Genomic DNA, 24184 nt, shown 5'->3' on the forward strand with positions numbered 1-24184 from the left:
TGTCACAACTAAGGAACCCACAGTGTTACATTACTATTAACCAAAGAACTTTATTTTGATTTTACTGGTTTTTCTCTAATTTCCTTTTTCTGTTTTAGGATCCCATCCAGGATACCACATTACTTGTATTGTCGTGTGTCCTTAGCCTCCTCTGAGTTATGATAGTTTCTCAGACTTTCCTTGTTTTTCATGACCTTGACAGTTTTGAGGAGTACTAGTCAGCCATTTTCTAAAATGTCCCTCAATTTGGATTCGTCTAATGTTTTGGGGAGGAAGACTGCAGAGGTGAAGTGACTTTCTCATCACATGATATCAAGAATACATGCTGTCAACATGACTTATCACTGATGATGTTAGCCTTGATCAAACAGTGTAGGTACTCTTTTCCAGTTTTCTCCATTGTACTCACTGTCCACCCCCAACCTCCACCTCCATACGCTACTCTTCAGAAACAAATCACTAAGCTCACCTGACACTTGGTAGTGGAGTGGGGGAAGGGGAGGGAGGGTTGCATTCCTTTGATTCATTCATTCAACAAATATTTCTGAGCCCTTAACTATGTACCTGACTCTCTGCTGTGCCCTGGGGACAAGATGATGACCAAAGCCTTGTCCCTGATCTTAGTAGGTCTTCTATCTAGAGGAGACACACCTCAAAAAAGAAGAGAGAAGTTAACATCCTTTGAGTGTTATGAAGGGAACAAACTAGGGAAATAAGGGTGAGATGGGGCCTGAGCAGTAAAGAGGAACCTGCCTTTACATATGGTGACTGGGATAGACATTTCTAATTAGAGCTGTGTGAGCTGACCCCTGAATAACAAGAAGCAATTTTCCACCCACAGAGTGAGGGGAAATGCATTCTGGGCAGATGGAACAACAACTCATGCACAGATCCTGAAGTGAGAAAGAGCATGACATGTTTTAGGAACAGACAGCAGAGCAGCATGACTGGAGCTGAGGAAATCCCAGCTCTCTACAGAGGCGTGACGTGAAACTGCAGAGTGTGGGGGCCTTTATTCCATCCTTGGTTTTAAGGAGGAAAAAGGCTCAAGATATAATTTTTTTTAATTTTTTAATTTTTTATTGAGTTAATGATAGGTTACAATCTTGTGAAATTTCAGTTGTACATTAATGTTTGCCATTCGTGTTGTAGACGCACCACTTCACCCTTTGTGCCCACCCCCCACCCCACCTTTCCCCTGGTATCCACTAATCTGTTCTCTTAGTCCAGATTTTTAAATTCCTCATATGAGTGGAGTCATACACAGATTATGCTTCTCTAGCTGGCTTATTTCACTTAACATAATTCCCTCAAGGTCCATCCATGTTATTGCAAATGGAATGATTTTGTTCTGTTTTGCAGCTGAGTAGTATTCCATTGTATATATGTACTACATCTTCTTTATCCATTCGTCTGTTGATGGGCACTTAGGTTGCTTCCATGTCTTGGCTATTGTGAATAATGCTGCAATGAACATTGGGGTACATAGGACTTTTGGGATTGCTGACTTTAAGCTCTTTGGATAGATACCCAGTAGTGGGATGGCTGGATTGTGTCCGAAAAGATCCTTTTAGTACTGATGTCAAAGAGTGTACTGCCTACGTTTTCTTCCAGAAGCCTTATGGTTTCAGGTCTCACCTTTAGGTCTTTGATCCATTTTGAGTTTATTTTGGTGAATGGTGACAAAGAATGGTCAATTTTCATTCTTTTACATGTGGCTTTCCAGTTTTCCCCGCACCATTTGTTGAAAAGACTTTCTTTTCTCCATTGTATGCCCTCAGCTCCTTTGTCAAAGATAAGCTGTCCATAGATGTGTGGTTTTATTTCTGGGCTTTCAATTTTGTTCCATTGATCTGTGCACCTGTTTTTGTACCAGTACCATGCTGTTTTGATTACTGTAGCTTTGTAGTATGTTTTGAAGACAGGGATTGTGATGTCTCCCGTTTTGTTCTTTTTTCTCAGGATTGCTTTAGCAATTCGGGGTCTTTTGTTGCCCCATATGAATTTTAGGATTCTTTGTTCTAATTCTGTAAAGAATGTCATTGGGATTCTGATTGGGATGGCGTTGAATCTGTAGATTGCTTTAGGTAGAACGGACATTTTAACTATGTTTATTCTTCCAATCCATGTACATGGAATGTCTTTCCATCTCCTTATGTCGTCATCCAATTCTCTCAGAAAGGCCTTGTAATTTTCATTATCTAGGTCTTTCACTTCCTTAGTTAAATTTACCCCAAGGTATTTTATTCTTTTTGTTGCGATTGTGAATGGTATTGTGTTCTTGAGTTCTTTTTCTGTTAGTTCGTTATTAGAATATAGAAATGCTACTGATTTATGCAAATTGATTTTATACCCTGCAACTTTGCTGTAGTTGTTGATTACTTCTAACAGTTTTCCAATGGATTCTTTGGGGTTTTCTATATATACGATCATGTCATCTGCAAACAGCGAGAGTTTCACTTCTTCCCTCCCTATTTGGATTCCTTTTATTCCTTTTTCTTGCCTGATTGCTCTGGCCAGGACCTCCAGTACTATGTTGAATAAGAGTGGTGATAGAGGGCATCCTTGTCTCGTTCCTGTTTTCAGGGGGATGGCGTTCAGTTTTTGCCCATTGAGTATGATGTTGGCTATGGGTTTGTTATATATGGCCTTTATTATGTTGAGGTAGTTTCCTTCTATGCCCATTTTGTTCAGAGTTTTTATCATAAATGGCTGTTGGATCTTGTCAAATACCTTCTCTGCATCTATTGAGATGATCATTTTTTTTTTTTTCTCATTAAACTTTGTTTTAATGGGTCTCAAAATTCTGTGACAGATTTTTGGTCAAGTTGTTTCCATTAAAAAGTACTGATTTTAATGTGGAGACTAAACAACACGCTTCTCAACAAACAATGGATCATTGAAGAAATTAAAGAAGAAATCAAATTTTATCTGGAGACTAATGAAAATGAGAACACGACATACCAAATCATTTGGGATGCAGCAAAAGCAGTCCTAAGAGGGAAATTCATCGCAATACAGGCTCACCTCACTAAACAAGAAAAAGCTCACATAAGCAACCTCAAACGACACCTAACAGAACTAGAAAAAGAAGAACAAACAAAGCCCAGAGTCAGTAGAAGGAGGGAAATAATAAAAATAAGAGCAGAAATAAACGATATCGAAACAAAAAAGACAATAGAAAGGATCAATGAAACAAAGAGTTGGTTCTTCAAAAGAATTAACAAAATCGACAAACCCCTAGCCAGACTCACCAAGAAAAGAAGAGAGAAATCGCAAATTAATAAAATTAGGAATGACAGGGGAGAAATCACAACAGATACCAATGAAATACAAGAGATCATAAGAGAATACTATGAAAAACTATATGCCAACAAATTGAACAACCTGGAAGAAATGGACAAATTCCTAGACTCCTACAATCTCCCCAAACTGAATCAGGAAGAAATGGAGAATCTGAATAGGCCAATCACAAGTAAGGAAATAGAAACGGTAATCAAAAACCTCCCCAAAAATAAGAGTCCAGGACCAGACGGCTTCTCTGGAGAATTCTACTAAACATTCAAAGAAGACTTAATACCTATTCTCCTCAAACTGTTCCAGAAAATTGAGAAAGATGGAGAACTCCCTAACACATTCTATGAAGCCAACATCACTCTGATCCCCAAACCTGACAAGGACAACACAAAGAAGGAGAACTACAGGCCGATATCACTGATGAACATAGATGCAAAAATCCTCAACAAAATTTTGGCAAACCGATTACAGCAATACATCAAAAAGATTATACACCATGATCAAGTGGGATTTATACCAGGGACACAGGGATGGTTCAACATCCGCAAATCAATCAACGTGATACACTACATCAACAAAATGAAAAACAAAAACCACATGATCATCTCAATAGATGCTGAGAAAGCATTCGACAAGATCCAACACCCATTTATGATAAAAACCCTCAGTAAAATGGGTATAGAAGGAAAGTACCTCAACATAATAAAGGCCATATGTGATAGACCCACAGCCAACATCATACTCAATGGACAAAAACTGAAAGCCATCCCTCTGAGGACAGGAACAAGACAAGGGTGCCCACTTTCACCACTCCTATTCAACATAGTACTGGAGGTGCTGGCCAGAGCAATTCGGCAGGAAAAAGAAATAAAAGGAATTCAAATAGGTAACGAAGAAGTAAAACTCTCGTTGTTTTCAGACGACATGATCTTATATATAGAAAACCCCAAAGAATCCACAGAAAAACTATTAGAGATAATCAACAACTACAGCAAAGTAGCAGGGTATAAAATTAACGTGCATAAATCAGTAGCATTTCTATACGTTAACAATGAACTAACAGAAAAAGAACTCAAGAACTCAATCCCATTCACAATCGCAACAAAAAGAATAAAATACCTTGGGATAAACTTAACCAAGGAAGTGAAGGATCTATACAATGAAAACTACAAGACTTTCTTGAAAGAAATTGACGATGACATAAAGAGATGGAAAGACATTCCTTGCACATGGATTGGAAGAATAAACATAGTTAAAATGTCCATACTACCTAAAGCAATATACAGATTCAATGCTATCCCAATCAGAATCCGAAGAACATTCTTCACAGAAATTGAACAAAGAATCCTAAAATTCATATGGGGCAACAAAAGACCGCGAATTGCTAAAGCAATCCTGAGCAGGAAAAACAAAGCCGGTGGAATCACAATCCCTGATTTCAAAACATACTACAAAGCTACAGTGATCAAAACAGCATGGTACTGGTACAAAAACAGGTCCACAGATCAATGGAACAGAATTGAAAGCCCAGAGATAAAACCACACATCTATGGACAGCTAATCTTCGATAAAGGAGCAGAGGGCCTACAATGGAGAAAAGAAAGTCTCTTCAACAAATGGTGCTGGGAAAACTGGACAGCCACATGCAAAAGATTGAAAATTGACCAGTCTTTTTCACCACACACCAAAATAAACTCAAAATGGATCAAAGACCTAAAGATTAGGCCTGAGACAATAAGTCTTTTGGAAGAAAATAGAGGCAGTACACTCTTTGACATCAGTTTCAAAAGAATCTTTTCAGACGCTGTAACTACTCAGTTGAGGGAAACAATAGAAAGGATAAACAAATGGGACTTCATCAGACTAAAGAGCTTCTTCAAGGCAAGGGAAAACAGGATTGAAACAAAAAAACAGCTCACTAATTGGGAAAAAATATTTACAAGCCACTTATCCGACAAAGGGTTAATCTCCATAATATACAAAGAACTCACACTGCTTAACAACAAAAAAACAAACAACCCGATCAAAAAATGGGCAGAGGACATGAACAGACATTTCTCAAAAGAAGATATGAATATGGCCAATAGACACATGAAAAGATGTTCATCATCGCTAATCATCAGGGAAATGCAAATGAAAACTACACTAAGATATCACCTTACACCCGTTAGATTGGCAAAAACATCCAAAACCAAGAGTGACAAATGTTGGAGAGGTTGTGGAGAAAAAGGAACCCTCATACACTGTTGGTGGGAATGCAAACTGGTACAGCCACTATGGAAAACAGTATGGAGACTTCTCAAAAAGTTAAAAATAGAAATAGCCTATGACCCAGCCATCCCATTACTGGGTATCTATCCTAAGAACCTGATATCAGAAATCTCAAGAGTCCGTTGCACCCCTATGTTCATCGCAGCATTATTTACAATAGCCAAGACGTGGAACCAGCCTACATGCCCAGAAACTGATGATTGGATAAAGAAGATGTGGTATATATACACAATGGAATACTACTCAGCCATAAAAAATGACAAAATTGGCCCATTCACAACAACGTGGATGGACCTCGAGGGTATTATGTTAAGCGAAATAAGCCAGTCAGAGAAAGACGAACTCTATATGACTCCACTCATAGGCGGAAATTAGTAGATTGATAAGGAGATCTGATCGGTGGTTACCAGGGAAAAGGGGGGGTGGGGGGAGGGCACAGAGGGGGAAGTGGTGTACCCACAACATGACTAACAAAAATGTACAACTGAAATCTCACAAGGTTGTAATCTATCATAACATTAATAAAAAAAAAAAGTACTGATTTTAAAAACTAATAACTCAAAACTGCCACACAAAAAACCAAATGGTCAACAAAACATTCTCCTTTCCTTCTGAAGGTTTTACGATGCATTGTTATCATTAACCAGTCTTTTACTATTAAACTTAAAAGGCCAATTGAGACAAACAGTTCTGAGACCGTTCCACCACTGATTAAGACTGGGGTGGCAGGTATTGGGGATACTATTCATTTAGCCTTCTGAGCCTTCTGGGCAGACTTGGTGACCTTGCCAGCTCCAGCTGCCTTCTTGTCCACTGCTTTGATGACACCCACAGCAACCGTCTGTCTCATGTCACGAACAGCAAAACGGCCCAGAGGAGGATAGTCAGAGAAGCTCTCAACACACATGGGCTTGCCAGGAACCATATCAACGATGGCAGCATCACCAGATTTCAAGACTTTGGGGCCATCTTCTAGCTTCTTTCCAGAACGACGATCAATCTTCTCCTTCAGCTCAGCAAACTTGCAAGCAGTGTGAGCTGTGTGACAATCCAGCACAGGTGCATACCCAGCACTGATTTGGCTTGGATGGTTCAGGATAATCACCTGAGCTGTGAAGCCAGCTGCTTCCATTGGTGGATCATTTTTGCTGTCACCAGCCACATTGCCATGGCGAACATCTTTGACAGACACGTTCTTGACATTGAAGCCCACGTTGTCCCCAGGAAGAGCTTCGCTTAAAGCTTCATGATGCATTTCAACAGACTTTACTTCAGTTGTAACATTGACTGGAGCAAAGGTGACCACCATGCCAGGTTTCAAAACACCAGTCTCCACTCGGCCCACAGGGACAGTACCGATACCACCAATTTTGTAGACGTCCTGGAGGGGCAGATGCAAGGGCTTATCAGTTGGACGAGTTGGTGGCAGGATGCAATCCAGAGCTTCAAGCAGCGTAGTTACACTGGCATTGCCATCTTTACGGGTGACTTTCCATCCCTTGAACCAAGGCATATTAGCACTTGGCTCCAGCATGTTGTCACCATTCCAACCAGAAATTGGCACAAATGCAACTGTGTCTGGGTTGTAGCCAATTTTCTTAATGTAGGTGCTGACTTCCTTAACGATTTCCTCATATCTCTTCTGGCTGTAGGGTGGCTCAGTGGAATCCATTTTGTTAACACCAACAATTAGTTGTTTCACACCCAGTGTGTAAGCCAGAAGGGCATGCTCACGGGTCTGCCCATTCTTGGAGATACCTGCTTCAAATTCACCAACACCAGCAGCGACAATCAGGACAGCACAGTCAGCCTGAGACGTGCCTGTAATCATGTTTTTGATGAAGTCTCTGTGTCCGGGGGCATCAATGATGGTCACATAATACTTGCTGATCTCAAATTTCCACAGGGAGATATCAATGGTGATACCACGCTCACGTTCAGCTATCAGTTTATCCAAGACCCAGGCATACTTGAAGGAGCCCTTTCCCATCTCAGCAGCCTCCTTCTCGAATTTCTTGACGGTTCTTTTGTCGATCCCACCGCACTTGTAGTTCAGGTGGCCAGTCGTGGTGGACTTGCCCGAATCGACGTGTCCAATGACGACAATGTTGATATGAGTCTTTTCCTTCCCCATTTTGGCTTAGATTTTGCGGTGGTTTTCACGACACCTGTGTTCTGGCGGCAAACCTGTTGCAAAAAAGCGATCAACTGGTTTTTATTCCTCAGTTTGTTGATGTGGTGTATCACGTTGATTGATTTGCGGATGTAGAACCATCCCTGTGTCCCTGGTATGAATCCCACCTGATCATGATGTATGATCCTTTTGATGAATTGCTGAATTCTGGTTGCCAAAATTTTTTTAGAATTTTTGCATCTATGTTCATCAGTGATATTGGCCTGTAGTTCTCTTTTTTCATGGTGTCCTTGTCAGGTTTTGGTATCAGCATGATGTTGGCCTCATAGAATGTGTTAGGAAGTGTTCCATCTTCCCTGATTTTTTGGAATAGCTTGAAAAGGATAGGTATTAAATCCTCTCTGAAAGTTTGGTAGAATTCCCCAGGAAAGCCATCTGGTCCTGGGGTTTTATTCTTTGGGATGTTTTTGATTGCTGTTTCAATCTCTTTCCTTGTGATTGGTCTGTTCAAATTGTCTGCCTCTTCTTGAGTGAGCTTTGGGAGATTGTAGGAGTCCAAGAATTTATTCATTTCCTCTAGGTTATCCATTCTGTTGGCATATAGTTTTTCATAGTATTCTCTTATAATCCGTTGTATTTCTGCAGAGTCTGTTGTTATTTCTCCCCTTTCATTTCTGATTTTGTTTATTTGAGCTTTCTCCCTTTTTTTCTTTGTAAGTCTGGCTAGGGGTTTGGCACTTTTATCTTCTCAAAAAACCAGCTCTTTATTTCATTGATCCTTTCTACTGCCTTTTTCGTTTCAATAGTATTTATTTCTGCTCTGGTTTTTATTATTTCTCTTTCTGCTGACTTTGGGCTTTATTTGTTCTTTTTTCTCTGGTTCAGTTAGGTGTAGTTTAAGATTGCTTATTTGGGATTTTTGTTGTTTGTTAAGATGTGCCTGTATTGTGATGAGTTTTCCTCTTAATACAGCTTTTGCTGTATCCCATATGAGTTGGTATGGAATGCTATCGTTTTCATTTGTTTCCAGGTATTTTTTGATTTCTTCTTTAATTTCTTCACTGATCCATTTCTTGTTCAGTAGTGTGTTGTTTAGTCTCCACATCTTTGTGCCTTTCTCAGCTTTTTTCTTGTAATTAATTTCTAGCCTTATAGCATTATGATCGGAGAAGATGCTTGTTGTTATTTCAATTATTTTAAATTTGTAGAGGCTTGCCTTGTTTCCCAACATATGGTCTATCCTAGAGAATGTTCCATGTGCACTTGAGAAGAATGTGTATTCAGCTCTTTCAGGGTGAAGTGATCTATATATGTCTAGTAAGTCCAATTGTTTTAGTTTTTCATTTAGCTCCAATATTTCCTTGTTGATTTTCTGTCTGGATGATCTGTCCATTGATGTGAGTGGGGTGTTGAGGTCCCCTACTATTATTGTGTTGTTTTTAACATCTTTCTTTAGGTCTGTTAATAGTTGCTTTATGAATCTTGGTGTGCCTGTGTTGGGTGCATAGATATTTATAAGTGTTATTTCTTCTTGATGAAGTGTCCCTTTGATCATTATATATTGTCCCTGTGTGTCTCTCTTTACCTGTCTTATTTTGAAATCCACTTCGTCTGATATACAAATTGCAACACCTACCTTTTTTTTCTTGCTATTAGCTTGAAGTATTGTCCTCCACCCCTTCACCCTGAGCCTGTGTTTGTCCTTGGGGCTGAGGTGTGTTTCTTGGAGGCAACAAATTGTTGGATCTTGTTCTTTAATCCATTTTGCCACTCTGTGTCTTTTTATTGGAGAGTTCAATCCGTTTACATTGAGAGTGATTATTGATGCATGTGGACTTAATGCTATCAATCTGTAGCTCATTATCTTCTTTTCCTGTGTTTCTTTTCCTGTGTGCTTTAGCCTACCCATTTAATACTGCAATTTCTAATGCTGGGTTTCTTAGATTTTTCCTTATTTATGATTTGTGACTCTGTTCTGTATTTTATTTTAGTGTCTACCCTGAAGTTTGTATTTAGAATCTCGTGTATAATATAGTCTATTCTCTGGTGGTCTCTTATTTACTTGGCCAATACTGATTTAGACCCTTTACTCTTCCCCTCCTAAATAATTATTTTCATTTCTTATTCCAACACATGTTATGAATTTGTAGTTAGAGTGCTAAGATCATCCTTGCTTTGGTAGTTTCCTTACCTTTACCCTAATGCTATAATTGAATATTTGCTGTCCTGTTCTGGTTCTATCCATTGGTCTCCCTAGTCTGTGAATTGTGACCCCTTTGTCCCTTTTTCCTTTTTTCAGGTATGAGAGCCTTCTTGAGGATTTCTTGTAGTGGAGGGCTTTTAGTTACAAATTCCCTTAACTTTTGTTTGTCTGGAAAAGATTTAATTTCTCTCTCATATCTGAAGGAAATTCTTGCTGGATAGAGTATTCTTGGCTGAAGATTTTTATCTTTTAAAGCTTTGACTATATCACTCCTTTCTCTCCTAGCTTGTAAGGTTTCTGTAGAGAAATCCACTGAAAGTCTGATAGGGGCTCCTTTATAGGTTATTCTCTTCTTTTTTCTTACTTCCCTGAGTATTATTTCTTTATCTTTCCTTATTGCCAATTGTACTACTATGTGCCTTGCAGTAGGTCTTTTTACATTGACAAATCTAGGAGATCTGAAGTCTTCCTCTACACACATTTCTCCATCAATCCCTAGATTTGGGAAGTTCTCTTCAATAATTTCATTTAGCACACTTTCTGCTCCATTTTCCTTTTCCACGTTCTCGGGAATTCCTGTGATCCTTAAGTTCTTACTCCTCATTGAATCCGCTATCTCTCGGAGATTTTCCTCATTTTTTTTTTTTTTAATTCTTAGTTCTCTTTCTTCCTCTCTCTGGAGCCATTCAGCCTGTCTATCTTCAATTATGTTAATTTGCTCTTCTATGGTGTCTACACGGGCATTCAGGGAATCTGTATTCTGTTTTATCTGGTCCATTGTGTTTTTCATCTCTAGTAATTCTGTTTGATTCTTCTTTATGATTTCAATCTCTTTTGTGAAGTAACTCCAGAACTCATTGGCTTGTTTCTCTGTCTTTCTCTCTACCTCATTGAGTTTTTTTATTATAGCTGCTCTGAATTCATTATCACTTAGTTGACCTAATTCCAAGTCCTCAGGACTTAATTCTATGTCTTTATTGTTTTCCTTCTGGTCTGGGGCTTTTATAAATTGCTGGATGGTAGAGGAGCGGTTTTTTCACATGGTGGTAGAATTCGGTAGCGGTTACAGCCTGTCGCCACAAGATGAGGGTTGAGAGCCGTGTGTTCTGAGCTCTCCGTCTTTGGGCAAGATTGCGGTGCCCAGTGCACTTTGCCAGGAAGGAGGGGCTGCTAATCTCATGCACTGATCTGGATTCAGATCAGTTTTGTTCTCTGGTCTCCCAAGGCCCTGGGTTTATGGGGTCCCCACGCACAGAAGCTTTCCCCCGTCAGCGGGTTTCCACTGAACCAGCGGCAGGAGTCCTGGATGATCCCCCGATCGCGCGGCCCCTCCCCCGCTCCTTCCTGGACCCACGCAGCAGGGATCACAGACTCTAGGGGCGTAGCGACGTTCTCTTCCACCCGTTCCAGCACCTCCGAGGCCGTCAGCAAGGTTTATGATCTCTGCCTTCTTGATATTGTAGGTCTCTAACGTGTTGGCATTAGATTTATTCTCTGAAATTCAGTTTTTCCAATCCTTTGTTGTATTTTGGAGAGGAGAGAATCCCGGGTCAGCTCACCCCACCATTTTGCTCTGCCTCAAGATATAATTTTAAAAATCTGATTCCTTTCCTTTTATTAACACAGAGACACTGACATGGTTGTGGATAGAGGGAGGGCAGATGGAAAGAAAATAACTTGAAATCATTTCAGAACACAGCAACTTTATATTTATAAAATTTCATTTATCAGGTAAAATTTCCTAATGTTTCTAAAAATAAAAGATAGTACTTCCAGGCAGTGAAATTTTGCTCCCCCATGTTCTAAACACAAAACAAAAACTTCTAAAAAGAAGTTCATGAAAGTAAACTCTCCTTCTTTCACCTCAACCTTTGTTCAAATCAACTCGCCAAATCCTGTATGTTGAGAAGAAATCCTTACAGAATTGCTTGTAGAAGCACTGTCATTAAAAATCACCGTACATATTTTGTCCCAACTTATTTCTTTTAAAAATACTTTAAAGATTAAAATATCCATCTTTGATCAAGTTTTAATAATTTAGCAATTTTTGGCAAAATGCCTGGAATCTTTTAAAGCATGTCTATCACAAAAAAACTGCTGAGGAAAATAGTGAAAAACCAGATCATATTTGTGAGCCCATTTCTATTAGTAATTATTCACAAATAATCATAATATGTCATGTCTTTTAATTTTTACTCTGTAACTGATGACGATGATTTCTTCTATTTACAAATATGTTTTTATGCAAGTGGAGCATAACATAGATTAAGGTTTGGCAAACTTTGTCTGTAGAGGACTGGATAGTAAATATTTTAGGCTTTTCAGGGCATATGGTCTCTGTAGCAACTATTAAACTCTACCATGATGACAAGAAAACAGCATAGACAACACATAAATGAATGAGTGTGGCTGTGTTCCAATAAAACCTTATTTATGAACACAAATTTGAATTTCATATAATGTTCATATATCACCAAATAGTCTTCTTTTGATTTTTTTCAGCCATTTAAATATGTAGAAACCATTCTGAGCTCACAGGCCATTATAAAAACAGGCACTGGGCAGGATTTGGCTCACAGTCTGTAGTTTGTAGACCCCTATGCATTCTTGTGTGTTGCCTCCCTGCCCTCCCGGGGTAGAGACAGAGCTTATACTATTGTTAGTCTTATTCATTTGCTGCCATGAGTGGAAAAGAACAAGGTGGCTTTTACAACTAATGCTTGTAGTTGCTTCTGTCCTCAAAACTATTTTATCTCCTAGTCTGCCTGTGGTCTGGGTTCTCCACCCATATATCCAGCTAGTGAGCTTCCTCCACCATGAGTACGGGGATACAGAAAAAAATGAAGACCTTCTAGCCTAGGAATAAAACACAAACTTCTTAGCATAGAATATGGCCTTCTGCTCTCTTTTTAACTTTTCCTTGCATTTTCCACACTGAGCCATGACAACATTTGACTTTCTCTAGATTCCTCACTGAGTGGATCCTGTTTTTTCTACCTGAATGCCCCATTCTCATGCTAGTGCCATCACCCCATAATCTACCTTTTCTAGTCCTTTAAGACTTTAGGAGTTAAGTTTCTCCTCACTGTCCACATTGAGCTGAGCATGTCCTCTCATACTCTTTTAGTATCTTATCATGGGAATTCTGCAGAATGTTTTAGAATTACTGTGTTTATAATATACGTACATACTTGAAAGAAACTTGATAGAAGTTTTCCTAAAATTGACAACAGTCCTAACACTTTACATGACTATACCAATAATGAGAAGCAAAGCTGAAAGAAAAAAAAAACTTTTCTGTACTATCAGAAAAAAAGGCATCATCATGCTAGAGGAAAGACTATTATATCTGTATTGTCTTCATAGAGAATGATATTATATGATTTTTCAAAGAAGAGGTCACTGAAGGTTATGCAGCCAAAATTGAAGAAAGAAAAGTATTAGAGAGGTGTGTCAGACAGTTAATAAATATGTTACTTTGTTTTTTTGAATTTTATATTATTTGTCGTATTCTTTTTAAAATTTATGATTTGTTTTGACTTATTTTCTCATTCTAAATTTACTTTTGTACCCAATTTTTAATTCATAATTTTGTATTCTTTTTTGAAATAAGAACTCCTAAATTGTATGACCTTCTGACCTAAAAAGTTGTCCATCTCTGCCCATAATTACAAGGAATTATCAATTCTGCTTAAAATGTTGTTTTGAGTTGTGATAAAAAAAATTATGCATTCGTGGCATAAATTAAGTTTTGAAATTTTGAGTTTAAAAGAATTGAAAGATGTGTGAGCCTGCGTGAGTATTGTATATATTGCCTTGCCAGGTAACTAATCCTACGATAAGAGTTTGAAAATACTGCACCCAGTGACAGCTTTAATTGTAAGCTTTTGTGACCAGTTCTTATTCTTGAAAAATTTAGAATAAGTGGGTGATAATTGCATCATTATTCAAGTTGTCAAAAGAAGCAACAAATTAAAGGAGATATTTCCTGAAATAAGATTATATATCATAAGTATAGAACTTAAGTGGATGAATTTTTTCTCGGTAAACCATTCAGCGCAGTCAACTTAATCCATCAAGAGAGAGGGAGCACAGAGCTAATGGAAGATAGCAAGGGAAAAAAAAGGAAAAGAGGCAACAATCATTTCATATTAAATTGAAGGGCTTTTATTGCTGTTTGGCAATAAGGCAACTCCAGTAATTAAAGTATTCTGCTATGTTAATGTGTTGATAGGTTTTATAGTTTCACTATTTTATTTTATTGTGCTTTCTATCTCTTTTTATAAATCCTTTAATATAATTCTCTTAGCTTCATTAGTATACTCTCAAGCATCTTTGAAAAATGATGTCACAGGAAACATCCATTAGAAATGAGAGTCCCAGTCCCTTAGCCAGCTAAGCAGGTAAGAGCCTGTAGAAATGCTCTATCATCACATTCCAACTGAGGAGAATTGCATCATAGTTTTGTCTTTTAGTTGTTGTAAATATCATGTTATAGAGATGATATAGACCAAGCACGAGTAGTGGTAAAAGAATTTCTATACGTAGTTCTGACAGAGTTTACCTCACCAGCTAGCTTAGTTGGGTACACAGTGGGGGCGGCTGTGGCTTCTGCTGAGGGTCTTCACACTCAGAATTTCAGCTTCTGGTGGGAAAGATTAGGACCAAAAGGTCATGAATAGGGAGTATATTCTGAATGTAAAAAAAGGAAAAGTACAGGGAGCTATTTAAGATCCAGGATATTTTTACATAAACAAATAGAAGACAGTAGAAATGTAGGTTAGTAGTCTTAGAGAAGGATTATTGGCATAAAAATTTGGAAAACCACCAAGTTGAAATTCCAGACCTCATCAGCCATCTGAAGCCCTAAATTTATAAGAATATCATTGTATTTTCATATGCTAATAAAATAATCCTGGATACTTACGTTGTCTCTCAAATCTTAAATGATAACTTGTGTTAAAACCCATCTGATTTTGAAATTAATTCTTTACTACTTAATGAAACTATTTTTTATGATATAAAGTAGCATTTGTTTGTTTTTAGTCATTTTGACTCTATATTCTATTGATGTTTAATTTGGATAGAAATTATGTGGTATAATAGAGAAGAGATTTCTGCAAATATTTTACTTTTTTAATTATCATTTTATATACATATTGTTTTATATACAACATATTGTTTTATGTACAACCATGATAACACCAGGGCAGCTACAGAGAAGTAGTCCCTGTCCTTAACCTCTAGAGGATCTGAAATAAGTTGAAGACACAAGGGTTTGCTCACCCTAAATTGAATATGAGTGCAACAATTGAAGAAGTGTCCCAATATGTTCGTAATTTTATTAGGATACTTTTGGGAAACATAAACCCATTCAAGGTAGAGCCATTTGAAAAAAAATCCTGGAGAATTGCTAGAAGGTAGAGAGATCTAGCAAAAACACTGGATTGTCTGAACATCCAGGCCTTAGGAAGATGGGAACTGGGTCAATTCAGGGGACTTCATCCACAGGAAGATGGACATTCTTGCTAGTTCTCTGCCACTAATGTGACTTATTCCATCGATATATGTTAGTTTCTTTCCCTCCCACTCCCAAGTGGCTTGTTCTCCAAAGTCCCAACAGAAGTATCTGATTGACTCTCTGCCTGTACTGTGGATTGGCTGTTCCTCTTGGGTTAGACGTAGGCTGCTGTTGTGTGGGAGGGAAGGTCTCCTGATATGCTGGACCACCTTACTAGATAGGAACTGTGATCATGGCAGGCTAAGCTAGGAGAGGAAGTTGACCATAGCAGATGGCTGGTATATTGAATAAGAACTTACCAAATAAACTCATAAAGGGAGCTATCCTGTCTGCTGGAATGTTCATGGAAGCCTTAGTGGAATTTAAATTAGATTAGAGAGTGCCGGCCCGGTGGCACAGCGGTTAGGACGTTCTGATTTGACAGCCCGGGGTTCACTGGTTGGGATCCCAGGTGCTGACATGGCACTGCTTGGCAAGCCATGCTGTGGTAGGCATCCCACATATTAAAAAAAAAAAAGTAGAGGAAGATGGGCATGGATGTTAGCTCAGGGCCAGTTCTCCTCAGCAAAAAGAGGAGGATTGGCAGTAGTTAGCTCAGGGCTAAGCTTGCTCAAAAAAAAAAAAAGATTAGAGAGGTTGGGTTTGATTTACATGTCAAGAGCAAATAGATGAAGAAGGAGGCAGTTCTAGGTAGTGGAGAAATTTGAGCCTAGTTCTACAGATTTATGCTTGGCCTCTGGGCAGATCAGTCTGGCTCAGTACTCCTCAGTGTAGCTGCCCTGAATCACCTGAGCAGCCCAAGTCAATGCCTGGGCTCCAACCTTGACTGATTGAAACAGAATCTCTGGAGTTTGTGTTCAGATCATTTGCAGTTTTTAAAAGTTCCCCAGATGATTTTGATGTAAAAGGAGGTTTGAGAACCCCTGGACAGCTAGAAAGGACAGTATATTATGAGTTTGTGAAATCGAGTTGGGAAAGGATATTAGAACACAACTGTGGAGGCTTTCTGTATCAGGCTAAGGAGTTTCATGACTGTATCCTGTAGGTAAGAGGAGCCACCGAGGTTTATATTTTATTAGTTTCCACTGTTTTTTGAGCCCAGTATAGTTGCATCTATTTAGAGTCCTTTCAGGGCAGTAGACGAAAGGGGAAAGGAAAGTTACAGAATCGAAGTAGATGTGGCACAGCCCTTGGTACTCATTAAGAATGTAATGTATTCATTGTTTCTCCTCTGTAGGAGTAGATGTTCTAATTCCAGATTTAGTTTTCTAAGCAGAATATATTGAAGTTTTTGTACACTTCTGTCATCTCTCTGTAGGGGAGTTGGCTGCATCTTTGTTGAAATGATCCAAGGAGTTGCTGCTTTTCCAGGAATGAAAGACATTCAGGATCAACTTGAACGAATATTTCTGGTAAGTTCTTTACAGAATGCCTGTAAGAAAAATTGGTTTCTAATTCATCCCTTAGTGACATAGTCTACAGTGGTGGTGGAAAATAATTTTAAACAAATTTATTGGTTGTCACATTTAATTCTAACATATATTTGGACCTTTGATAAAGCAGGAAATTAGTTAAGAATTGTGTTTTAAAATTACTGCACATGAGTAATATGCCAAAAAGGTAAGAAAGGATAGGGTGTCAGTGGCAATATAGAATAGTGGGTTAAAAATGAGGGCTTTCACAGGAAAATCCAAATAATTTATATAGATACTCCCCCTCCTTCAAGTAGGGGGAGCTTAACTCGCTCTCCTTCCCACCCACCTTAAATGTGGGTTTTGATTGGTAACTTTTTTCCCATAAAGTAGAGCATAGAAAGAGGGGTGGGAGGGGAGGATAATAAGTTTAAAATGGAGAAATTGGGCAAGCGGTACCTCAGTCAGGTCTTTAAGACCAGCATCATCAAAGATAAGTCACATTGGTAGCGTGGACCCTTGGTACAAGGTATTGAGAACGGCACTTTGCCTCTGTGATCTTCCTCCGGAAACCATAATCCCAGTCTAATCATGAAAAACACATCGCACAAACCCAAACTGGGGGACATTCTACACAGTACCTCAATAGTACCCCTTAAAACTGTCAAGGTCATTGAAAACAAGGGAAGTCTGAGAAACTGTCACAGCCCAGAGGAGGCTAGGGAGACTGGACAACTCAATGTAATGTGCTGTCATGGATAGAATCCTGGAACAGGAAAAGAACGTTAGGGAACAACTAGTGAAATCCAAATGAAATGTGCAGTTTAGTTAATATCAGCATACCAGTGTGTGTTCCTTCGTTGTGACACATGCACCGTATAATGTAAGATTTTTGACAATAGGGGAAACTGGTAAGGAGTATATAGAAACTCTCTGTACTATTTTTCACAACTTTTTCTATAAAACTGTTCTGACATTTAAAACATGTAAATTTTTTTTTTAAATCTGCAAAAAATTAATAAAATGTATTCTGGAGCCAGACAGTCTGGGTTCAGCTTGGGCAGGGCCTTAGCTCCGTGAGCCTTGATTTCCTATGGGTGAAAGGAGGAATAAGGACAGCGCCTGCCTCATAGGCTGTTTTGTGGAATAATTGACTTTCTACCCTATATACACATTTCTACACTTTACTGAGTGCTTTTAGAACTATGCCTGGCACATAGTTAATACCTCATAAATACAAGATGTTATTATTTATATAAAATCATTTTTATACTGAATATTTTTTTCAGTAGAACTTCCACATTAGCTAATATTCCTGTAAGCCTGTTATTTAAAATATGGAATCAAAGCAAGACAAATTAAGGTTGTTAAAAGGATTCAAACTGTATACATTGTAGCAGTTAACCACGTTCTCATGCTTTTTCCTTCTTTAATAAAACTACCGTATAAAATCACTGATGCAGATTTTAGTATGGCCTGTGTCAAGAGATGTACTTATTGGATTATCATTCATTTTAGATATGTAAGTGCAGCATTGAAATATAGTTTTCATATTAAGCATAAGGACCGCAGTAGAGTGTAGAGATATGAATTAAGACTCCATCATCAGTAAAATAATAATAAGAGGAGAGTGGAAACTAGGAAATCAAAGCCCACGGGATTCCTCCACCCCAGGCGTCTCTGCACACTCAGAGCAGATGCACAGATGGCGGAGTCCCTAACCTTATAGAAGCCTTCTTCAGAGTGTTGTCCTGTTGGGTTCTTCTCCCAGAAGCTGTCTGTGTCCACTTCCTTTCACTTTTACTTAATTATTATTTGTTATCCATAAATTCCCACCCATAATGTTAAAATAATGTCTTATGATTGTAAAAGTAGTGCATCTTTATAAGGGAAAATTCCTACAATGCCACAAAAGTAAAAAACACCTGAAAAATCTCCCTTTATCCTACTATCCAGAGAAAACCACATTCAGTATTTTGATGTATATCCTCCATTTCTATGCATGTTAAAAAAATTGAATATCTTATATACTAGTTTGTAACTTGCTTTTTTTCACTTAGCATTTAATTAACACCTTTCATTGAACAATAAATCCAGAAACTTGTTATCATTCTTAATGACAGGGGAGTGTTTCATTGTATGGATGAGACATTATTTGCTTAAGCAGCCCCGTATTAATAGCTTGTTTACAGTTTTTAGCTATCTTAAAGTGCTGCTGGAAACATCCTTTGCACAGTTATCTTACTAGTTAAAAATAATTATTAGAATTGAAAATCCTTAATTCAGTAAGGTTTTATTTTTGTCGTTTATTGACGATTCTTAGCCATCTCACCCTTCATTTAAACTCATGGAATTCTTCCTTCTCCCTATTCTCGAGAAAATCTCTTGCTGATTTCATTGAAATTGTATTGAGCTTATAATTTATATTAGGTACAAAATATATAAAATTGAGCTTTCCCATCCAACAATAAATTATCTATCTTTATTCATATTTTATGGCCCTTTGCATAAATGTACAGTTTTATAAACATATTTCCTTTTCCTTTTTTCTATTTGAGCTATTGTTTTCATTCCATTATTTTAAATAGCTTTTCCACAAGTATTTTCTTCAAGATGTAATAAACTTTTTCATATATTGTATCATTGAAAAAAATAGCAGGAGAGAGAATTTTAATGGGCTGTAGTTTGCATTATATATATTTTTATGCTAAAATTTATCTTCAAATATTTAGCCTTTTAATTTATTTAAACATCAGGTATAGTAATAATAATAATAATACCACTTAATTATTCTGAGAATAACTTCCTAAACATTAGATTCCACTCAGTTGTTTACTGTCTGATAGCTATTGAACAGTAATTATATAACCTTGTCAAATTACTGATTTTTTTATGCTAAACTCGTTAATTTACTATATTTGAAATCAGAAAACTTCAAAAAAGAATCATATAGAAAGAAATAGTTTCACTTACACCTTATCTCAGGATGAATTTAAAAGAAAAACATGATTATACAAAAAAATAAGGTATATTCTATAGCAATAGAACAAAAAAACTTTCATGAAAGCATAGTTATATACAGCTTAGTTAAAGTTTTCGTTTGAAATAGTATTTGTATAATGTAAGTAATTTCTAATAGGTACTGTCTTTTTGGATTGCTTCCTGGATGAAGATTTTGCTATTATTTCTTAATTTTATGGCACTGGTTTCCTAATTTTATGGTTATTCAGAGAACTTTCAGCTATGATTAGGCTTTAATAAATCAGAGAAATAAATCATTGTAAATTCCCCATGAGAATATTGGTATACTAAACTACTGTTTGCTCTTGTTAGAGCACAGAGACCCTAAAATGCAGATAAGCATCATGATTGATGGTAATAACTCTTTCATTTACTGGAGTTATTTTACATGTGTAATGCTTTTTACAAGTAAAATGTCCTGTGGTAATTGAGAGATAAAGATCATCATCTATGTAAAATTGTAGCTTTAGAATTAAATAATGTTGTGTTTTGCCCTGAAGAATTAGACATGACCAAAAAAAAAAAAATATAGAAATCTACAAATTTCTCTTGACAGTAAGTGTTACCATCTTAAATATTTTATTTCCTCCACTGAATTGTTTAAATTGCAAATGCTAGCTCTCTCAGGAGTTGTGCAGTCATTGGAAGAAGACATTTTACTAACTCAATATGATTGAATCATTGGAAAAAAATGCTTTTCCTTGGTGACATTTTATGTCTGGTCTGAAGAGGAATGGTTATAAAAGTGTGATCAAGTCCACTTTCACAGGCGTCTCTATCAACTGCTAGAGTCTCTTTTCTAAAGTGGTGGTTGTGTTTCTGGCCTCTGGTAAAGCATTGCAAGGAGATAATCAACTTTGAAAAGTCATGAAACATGGGATTATTTCATTTGTTTTGTGTTTTAATACAGAGATTAAGTCCATTCATTCACCTGCGAACTGTGTATACAAAGGTGGTTAATAACTTTGAAGCACAAAATTGATAGCTTGTTACCCAAGATTAATATAATTAACTCCCACACACTGAGTCTCTATAACAAATGTGAAAGGGAACAAAGATCAGTCAGTAAAGCCTTTTTTTCTCTTTTGAGGGTTTTCTTTTCCTTTTTTTCTTTTTCCCTCCTTTGGTGGGAAGGAGCAGGTCACATTTTTAACAAGTCCATTGAATTCGTTTCCACAACATAATAACTGTGCTGATATATATAAGGTGAGTTGGCTTTGCTATAAACTGAGATTTCACCATTAAATAATTTTCTTTGAAATTGTGATGCTCATATCCCAGAAAGGAAGGAAAGTGATGGAATTTTGACAAATTACGTTCAAGACATTTTGAACTGCCAGGTGAATAGGCATCTACTTTTCTAAGCAGTAACTTGGCTCTTAGGTGAAAAGAATGATTTATTTTTATTTCTTCAGCATTACCCATTTTTTAATATGGCATCATGTATTCTAGCTACCTCTGCTAGCTGCAAAATAAGCAGTATATGTAGTCATCGAGTAAATTTATATTCAGAGTGACAAAATCAGAACTGATAAAAAAATTTACATTTGAATCACATTGTTCTGAATTGAAGAAGAAATCTACTTGGTGGGACTCTGGGAATACTTGTCTCTCTCACTTCACAACAGCTGAGCAAATGGCAGAGAGTGCTTGCACAGCTGTCTGAGACATTTGGCAGATGCTTCTGGGTTTGTGTGGCTCATGGCCCAATGTACAGCAGCCCTGACAGAGGGGCTGGCATGATTCCCTTTAGGGGTCCTGTCCTTGTTCTCCCTGTCTTTGAATGTTGATCACTCCACGGGTCTCACCTTTCCCTGTCTTCTGGCTTGCAATGGAATTTCATCCCCCAGTTGTTTGTTAACCTACTGTACGTTATTTGGTTGGTACAGTTGTTAAAGTGTTCCTCTTCCTCATATATACATCATTCAGAATTTAAAAGTTGTGTGTTTGTGTTTGTGTGTATGTGTGAAAAAAGCCACTTGCAACTTTGAAAGCTAGTACTTAACCTGGCCTTTGAGTCAGAGCCTTCCTTAAGCCTCTGTGGTTTGCAATAGACTGACTGTAGAGATGCAGTCTGCAGACCCAGTTCCAGCCCTTGTTTCCCTAACCTGGCTCTGTTTCCAGGATCTTCACTGGAACTGTACCTGAGGTTTCATGATTGGCTAGGACAGCCACATAGAATATAAGAGAAAGCTGATGGTCATTACCATCCAATTGGATGTCGTAGCCACATTGTTAAGACGGAATATTTGTCTGACAGATTTGTATCATCACTAGCGTTGTTTGATTTCCATTTCTGCCGTACTTCTTCAGCATTCACTCTGCAGTGCTAGGTCCCATGGAGATATAAAGGAATTGTGTGCCACAGTGTCTGCCCTGGAGAAAATGACAACAATCACGGTGGGCAGGCAAGACATACCTTTAAGAATGGAATCATGAATAATTGCTAAGCAATTGATCAGCAGATGGGTGATCCAGTAATAGCAGTAGATCCCATATTAATTGGAATACTGAACTCTAAGAGTTAAATATTTGGTTCTAATCCTAGGTGTTTTTTTTCCCTGAAGAAGTCACCTTTTCTAATTGAATTGTAGTTTCTGCATTAGTAAAGGGAAGAGTTGAACTACATGATTTCAATAATGTCTTGCAGCTCTAACCTTTTTTAATTCTAAAAATGTGTGATATTACAGGGTTACACATAAGGGCTGTGGGTGTTTAAAGAGAAAGTTGTGAAGAAAATTTTTGTTAAGCGTTGAAGAAAGTATAAAATTTCAAGTGGAGTAAGGAAGACAGAGGACATCAGGCAATGGACAGGAGTGGAGTGGGGGGCGATAGGAGTTCGTCCTGTATGGGTGGAAGGGGAGATTGGATATTCAAACTGGACTTTGATAGATTGAGAACTTTTCATCTTATTTTATCTATAAAGTAATAAGGAGACTACGATTTTTTAAGAGTAATAATGTTAAAGTGGCATTTTAGCAGAATTAATATAGTATAATGATAAATTCAACTATATAAAGACTGACTGAAGTAGATAAGTAAGCAATACATGTTGGGGTGAAGGATATTGAAAATATTACACAACAATTTTTATAGTCAATTTTAGAAAAACAAAGTGGGAGAGAGAGGTTATCCTACCCCGGAACAAAAGCTTCTTTTAATTTGTGCATGTTTCTTCCAAGCCCTTTCAATTGCCATAGTTATTTACATGGTGGCAAATCTTTTTTAGAGTGTTAACTTTGTAAAAAATAAAGCAGTTAGAAAATTAAAGAAGTATTAAAATTAATAAAAATTATTATTCAGATACAACCAGTGTTAAACATTTTTGTATTTTCATTTCTAGGTTTTCATAATTGAGTTAATAATAAATTTATGGTTTTTGTATCCAGCTTCTCTTTATTTTCACATTAAATAGGGAGCAATTTCCAAGCTATTAATATATACTTGAAAATATTATTTTAATTATGCTATAATATCTCATAAATGTACCCAAATGTACTAACACATTGCCCTATTACTAGGTAATTTGCTTGCGGTTTTTATGCTACAGTAAGCATCATGTATTTTTATTCCATTCAGTTATTCTTTCAGCAAGGATTATTAGGCATCTATTCTGCACCAGGCACTGTACCTACAGGCGGTGGTAAACCCAACACACACAGTCCCTACTTACCTCAAAAGTGCTGTCAGCTGGGCTACATTTGAATAGCTTCCAGAAAGTCAGATCAAAAGGGTGTTGTTGCAAAACGGTTGTGATACATCTTGGATATAAATGAAACAAAAGAGAAAGGAGTCAAAGCTAATTTCAGACTTTCAAGCTTGGGGAACTAAGTGATTGGTGAGGTCATTAAAAATAATGGGGACGTTGAAAAGGAGTATCAGTGGAGGGAGAGGAAGAAGAGAGCTCAAGTGACTGGACTTTATATGATAGCAGGTGACCCCAGGTGGAAATGTCAGTACACAAATCATACAGAACAGAATCAGGAGAAAGATGAGGATCGAGGGATCATTCACCCAAATCAGACAATGTTGCGTCCCAAACTATACTAGTTCTTGAATAATGAGAAGGTAGAGAGAGAAATACAGTGAAGCACTGCCTAAACCTAAGGGATGCTCATGGTTTGTAGGGGTGGGGGAGGGTGGGGAGCTAGACCAGGAGAGCTTCGGTACACTGACACCAAAGTCAAGGTAAGAATGAGCAGCAGAGAAGTAAAGGATATGAAAGGAGAGAAAAATAAATCACTCCCTGGAGGAAAATTATTTATCAACTCAGCTCCGTTTGCCTGGTGAGTGGGGAGTTATGAGGCCAGAGCCTTTCCTTTCTG

At 37.6% G+C, this 24184-nt stretch overlaps 2 protein-coding genes across 2 annotated transcripts in view; one reads left to right on the forward strand and one right to left on the reverse strand.

The window, feature by feature from the left end:
• The window catches only part of CDK14 (cyclin dependent kinase 14), a 550173-nt gene that overhangs the window by 337764 nt on the left and 188225 nt on the right, over window positions 1-24184 (forward strand). The window contains exon 10 of the mRNA XM_046669616.1: window positions 16745-16838. Within this exon, the coding sequence (XP_046525572.1) occupies window positions 16745-16838 (94 nt within the window). The remainder of the gene's footprint in view (window positions 1-16744; window positions 16839-24184) is intronic.
• LOC124243712 (elongation factor 1-alpha 1-like) lies at window positions 6129-7736 on the reverse strand. The gene has a single exon (XM_046669617.1). The coding sequence runs from the start codon at window positions 7700-7702 to the stop codon at window positions 6314-6316; it is 1389 nt and encodes a 462-aa protein (XP_046525573.1). The 5' UTR covers window positions 7703-7736; the 3' UTR covers window positions 6129-6313.

This window comes from Equus quagga, chromosome 8 (genome assembly GCF_021613505.1).
Source record: "Equus quagga isolate Etosha38 chromosome 8, UCLA_HA_Equagga_1.0, whole genome shotgun sequence".
NCBI classification, from domain to species: Eukaryota; Metazoa; Chordata; class Mammalia; order Perissodactyla; family Equidae; genus Equus; species Equus quagga.